The following is a 5,367-nucleotide window of genomic DNA, read 5'->3' as shown; positions in this document are numbered from 1 at the left end:
CAACAATCAGAAAAGTAATGAGGAATAACAAATTTAGCTAGATAATGTACTGTAGAGTTAAGCTCTCTCCTAACCTAACTTAAATTACAATTAACTCAATATTTGCTAAAGTCTAAAACATCACAAATCATAGATTGGTTAGGCCAAGCAACATTGGAGCAAGAGCAACCATCTTTAATAGCATCAAAACAATTTTTAGTATCACCTTTTCATTTCAATTCTCTCTATATTTTCTAACTTAACAATTTTAAATATCGAGAGAATGGTCTCATATAAAAGTGATATTGGATTAAATTATAATCTATTATCTCAAATATTATCCAAAAACAACTTTAAAATTAGCCCTGTCGGTAGGTCTACCATCATTCTTTTCATGGCCTTAAAATATGGAATCCGAGGGCTTTTTCCCTTTTCCTTAATTCTTTTTAGCTCCAACATCATTACATGTTGGGTACTACAATTGTTTAGTATAATCTTACATGGTGGTGAGTCAATTAAGTGACGACGAGGATGATGATTTTGGTCCCACTAGCTATATTTTTATGAATTTATTTCATGGTATGCTCTATGTTCTTATGTTAGGTGGGTGAGTGTATGGACCCAAGTGGCGGCTCAAAGGAGTCAATGCCCAAAGGACTTCATTGAATAGCTGTGACAGGTCAAGTATTCTGCTTTCATAAACAAGAGGTACAAAGCTGACAGCAGTAGCACCCACCGCTAAAAAAGAATAGAACCAAGCTGAGAATCAGACTGCTTTGCTTTGACGCACAGCAAATCAGAGAAAACCACTTTTCTTGACCATTTGGTTTAAGCTCCAGAAATTTTCTTTTCTTGTACCTGAAACTGAAAAAAAAGCTGAGAGAATGCGGGGAGAGACGGAGGCAGTAAATATTCTGGTGTCTCTGACACTGATCTGCGCTTTCGTTTTTGTCTACTCTGATATTGATGTCGATGTACTGTCTCTTTTATTTCTTTGAGTGTGCATATATTTATATGTGAATGGTTGTGCATGCATTTTATGTAATGCTTTTGTAATGATGAACTGTAGGTTCTAAATGAGATACTTCATGAGATTCTAAGTTGGTGTGCTCGCGTTAGTGTTGCAATTGTGCTTCTGATGGTTTTTATCCAGTCACGGATGGATGTTTTTCGTGAGTTAAGCCGTGAATTAGGTGATGGAATTGTGAGTATGCTAATCTTTCAGACTATTTGAGCAAGAGCAACCATCTTTAATGTTGCAAATTGAATATTTTATGCTGTAATGACATTCTTCTTCTTGATTTCTCTAAGAGAATTTAATCAACTCAAAATAACTAGTTACTTAGGTTTTAATAGAGGTAATTTGAATTTCATTAAATATTATCTTTTATAATGATAATCTCACTTAGAGGAGAAAGTATCTTATGTTTCGGGTGTATGCTTTCTCCTTCTCATAAGTCATGAGAGGGGAGAAACATACACTCGAAACAGAGTGTATTTTCTCCATTGGGAGGGTTAGGCATTTAGTTTACAAATGAGAACTCTATTTTTTTTTATATATAATTTGATTTTATTAGAATAATAATTAAATTATTTAATTTATTATTCATAACAGCATAAATATTTGTAACAAATAATAATTGATTATGGTATCAAAGTAGGTGCTAATGTAGGCCTTAATTCCAAGTTAATAACATTCAGCACTTTTTTCATCCATTAGTGCATATTACAATTCTACTCCATCATTACTTTATATATATATATATATATATATATAGAGGTATAGTAGCTACTCTAATTGTTTAGTTACTTACCCCATAATTCATAATTCATACCACAGGTTCAGAATTTAGGCAACAGTGGATTATTGGGCCCAAGGAGACACCATGCTTCTTGTCATTGTCATACCATAAGGGAAGGAACTAGTGGTTTCATGGTTCAAAAACTGAAACATGATTTGATAAAAAAAATCTATGATGGGGTGTACCAAGTCAATGTAGAGAACATAGGCAATGTCATCTATAGTGTTGCACCACGAGTTGATTCATTAAGTAGAGAATCGTACAATTTGGCAGTTGCATGCTCTAATGAGTTTGTGTTGAAGAATATTTTTTGTTTCAATCCAAACTGTAACCAAGTTTGCTATGTAATGGAGCACTACGAACAAAATTTCAAACAATGGTTGCAAGAGAATTCTCTCTCTGATCAACAAGGCAAAAATCTGAATCCAGAATTTCTTCAAATTCTTAGGTAATATATATTTGATTTCTATTGTCTTCATCAAAACCAATTTTTAGATTGTCACTCTTCTCTTGGCTATGTGATAGGGATGTTTTAAGGGGCATTGGTTATCTCCATCGTGTGAAAAATAGATGTCATGGCAAGTTAAGTGAGACAAATATTGTGGTCGTGAATGGTCGGGCCAAGATTACAGGAATGGTCGGACCAAGATTACAGGATGATTATTCAGATTATAAGCACTTGGCGACCATTGTTCGAAAATCCTTCGAAACCGAGCAACATGACATTCCAACAGAACTTAAATTGTTTCTTACCTACATCTCAAAGACAGAACCCAGCCGGTATGCAAGTAAACTTTACACACACACGCACATTAATATTTATTGTAAAATATCTCACTTAAACTTCTTTTTATTCTTGTCCAGGTTGCTCAATATTGAAAATCATCCAATTTTTCTATCCCCTTTACAAAGATTGAGCTACAGGGTGATTGCTCATACTTTCTTGTATTTTGGAAAGTCGAAAAGGTCCTTTGCGTTGGCACTAAATGAAAAGCTTGGTAAATGTGAATGGAAGCTCAATGTCAGAACTACTGGTACATTTGTTATGGTGCTTGATCGTTATAATTACCTGGGAAATTTGTCAGAAAAACAAAGGAAGAAAATCGTTGAATATAAAGATTCCGCCATATCTTTTATGCGGTTTTGCAGAAATGTTGTGGCGCACCTCAAGGACAATAATGTTAAACGAGATGTAAGTTCATAAACACTTTCACAAACAAAGTCATTAAAAGAATTAAATGTTTTTGTTTGAGGAATTTTTTTTCTTTGGTGATATAGCCAGGGCAGCGTAAGAAATTGACTGTGAAGGAAGTCGAGGAAGAGCTTAATGGATACTGGCCTGAGTTCATGCCCATTTTACATGAAATCCTTCTTGAACATGGCCATCTTATGGTTGTACACGATGCGTATGTGGTTGATCAAACTCAGTTTAATAAATTGTTTTTTTTTTTTTTTTCTCACTTCTGGCTTGTCAACTATGTGGCTAACTTGTATTCATGGTCTTTTTGTAGGGTTCTCAAGTGAAACCATTAGGCTGTTTCTCACAAATGGATATGGTACAGGTTGGGGTTTATTTTATTTTATTTTTTTATGTGGCTAACTTGTATTCATGGTCCTTTGATTATTACCACTACAAGTTCTTTCGTTTATTTTTCATATTACAGTTACCGAGGATGCAAATCTTAACATATCAATCAGCCATTGTGAAAAATATACCGTTACCCGGGGGGGTGGGGGGGATGCAGTATTTGTAGAATATTACTAACATGTGCTTTGATAAAAAAAAAAAAAAAATATATATATATATATATATATATATAAATTTATATATATATATATGTGTGTGTGTAAATATATTCATAAAAAAAAAAAAAAAAAGTCCAAAAAAGAGAATATGTATAAAAGATGCAAGGCATCACTAAGGTGAGTGATCCGGTGATAAAGACTTACTCCAGTATATATGGTTTGACTGAGGTTAATGTCTTGAGTTTGAATCCTCTAATTTTAGTCACAAGATGCACTCCAAAGATCCTATAGAATTTGTTTAGTAACGAGTTGTTATATTCTTATAAAAATACTGAGTTCTAATAAAAATTAAAGACAAGAAGCAGCGTAATTAATATAAACAAATCAACTTAAATTTAACCATAATTTATTTTTAGTGTTGAGTTGTTTTATTTTAATAAAAACAATGAGTTCTTATTGGTTTAGACTAGGTAGCATGTAACAAAAGCAATTTATCTATCTATAAAGAAAAGAAGCAATATAATTAAAAATTTAAAAAATATATCAAATGTAATTTAATGTGAATTGCATAATTCTAACGATGAGTTTTTATTTATTTATAATCTAAAAAAAAGATGCAATGTTTAATTAATGATGAAAAAATATATATTTTAAAAATCAATGTAAATAATGAATTCTACTTCAAAGAGTTTTAAGTGACATGTAAAAATAATAATAATAATAATAGTGTGAAAAAATGTAGACTTCAAAAAATTTAATTATGTGACAGCAAAAGTAAGAATCAACCAAGAAGTCAAATGCAACCATTTCATATAAGTTATTATATAGGTACTCTTCCTTTGATGTTCGAGGCAATTACGTACTGTGGAGAAGTTTAGTCTTGTAGCATAAAACCAATTTGCTAACACATTCTTGAAACTGTTCTAGATAAATTATTAACCAATGCGCAAGTGTGCATGTTTTTCCTATCAAGAAGAAGAACAAGTCGTGGACACTTCTATAACATTGTTTAATTCTTGACATGTAGTACCTGCACAACAGATGATCGGGAGACCTTCAAGGAGGTTCTATATTTTATAATTTTACTAAGAAAACCATATACAAGAATGAACTGGATGAATTTGTTGCCAGAAATCTGGGACAGAACTTCGTTAGGAACAAAAGATAGCCCAGTTCTCGTAATTAAGGCATGTCTGACTGTGTATCATTTTGGTAGAACAACTTGCAGTTCGGCCAATATCGATTTAATTTATAATTTACAGTCTCTATGCTTTAGTAAAAGAGGATTTAGAAATTTATTTCTAATAGTTTTCCCCTTGTTTCAGATAGTAGTAAATTTGCAAGTGATCAGTGTTGCTCTTCGATTTTCTGCTGGCTCGTAAGGGACTGTGTACAGCAACAACTTTTGAACCTATATAGAAGTGCTTTCAAGGGCTTTTCTTTTGGATATAGACTGTATATAAGTGAACTTTTAACACTAGATGGATTTGATAAGGATCAGCCACTTCCTCTTCCCATGACATATTCAACAAAATGCTTGTGACATATATATATTTTGAGAGGAAAAAGGCTTGTGATATGATATTGCAGATTTGCAGTAGAGTTAAGGCATATAGCTGTAGTGGGTGGGACCTGTCACAATACAGTTAAATTTCTTTATTGCTAGAAACTATTTACAAGGTCCAAGAATTGGCATAATGGAACAATTACAAGAAGGAACGCCGAGATTTTCCACCGCCCTAGGCTAATACAGAGCAAGGCACTCGCAATGCTCTAGACTTGGTGAACCAAAGTGGATGCTGGTTGTAAGAGGCTTACTCCAACATCCGGAGGGGAAATC

At 33.0% G+C, this 5,367-nt stretch overlaps 1 protein-coding gene across 2 annotated transcripts; it reads left to right on the top strand.

Moving 5' to 3' along the window:
* Positions 1–628: 628 nt before the first annotated feature.
* LOC115972297 lies at positions 629–5,151 on the top strand. Of its 2 annotated transcripts, XM_031092522.1 has the most exons (8): positions 629–953; positions 1,049–1,183; positions 1,820–2,229; positions 2,307–2,561; positions 2,646–2,973; positions 3,060–3,187; positions 3,293–3,343; positions 4,853–5,151. In XM_031092522.1, exons 1-7 carry the CDS (start codon positions 864–866, stop codon positions 3,303–3,305), a joined length of 1,359 nt encoding a protein of 452 aa, XP_030948382.1. In that variant the 5' UTR covers positions 629–863; the 3' UTR covers positions 3,306–3,343; positions 4,853–5,151. The 2 variants fall into 2 exon arrangements, with proteins under 2 accessions (XP_030948382.1, XP_030948383.1); XM_031092523.1 differs by lacking the exons at positions 3,293–3,343; positions 4,853–5,151 and having other exon boundaries at positions 2,646–2,815; positions 2,931–2,973; positions 3,060–3,167.
* The last annotated feature ends 216 nt before the right edge of the window (positions 5,152–5,367 follow it).

The sequence above is a fragment of the Quercus lobata genome, chromosome 12, assembly GCF_001633185.2.
Source record: "Quercus lobata isolate SW786 chromosome 12, ValleyOak3.0 Primary Assembly, whole genome shotgun sequence".
NCBI classification, from domain to species: Eukaryota; Viridiplantae; Streptophyta; class Magnoliopsida; order Fagales; family Fagaceae; genus Quercus; species Quercus lobata.
This window is presented reverse-complemented; position numbering and strand designations above follow the sequence as displayed.

Excerpts from the sequence above, each read along its gene's own strand:
- LOC115972297 (XM_031092522.1), top strand. The coding sequence starts at position 864 with ATGCGGGGAGAGACGGAGGCAGTAAATATTCTGGTGTCTCTGACACTG. Across the intron at positions 954-1,048 it reads ACTCTGATATTGATGTCGAT|GTTCTAAATGAGATACTTCA; the intron begins GTACTGTCTCTT and ends GATGAACTGTAG. Across the intron at positions 2,974-3,059 it reads ACAATAATGTTAAACGAGAT|CCAGGGCAGCGTAAGAAATT; the intron begins GTAAGTTCATAA and ends TTGGTGATATAG.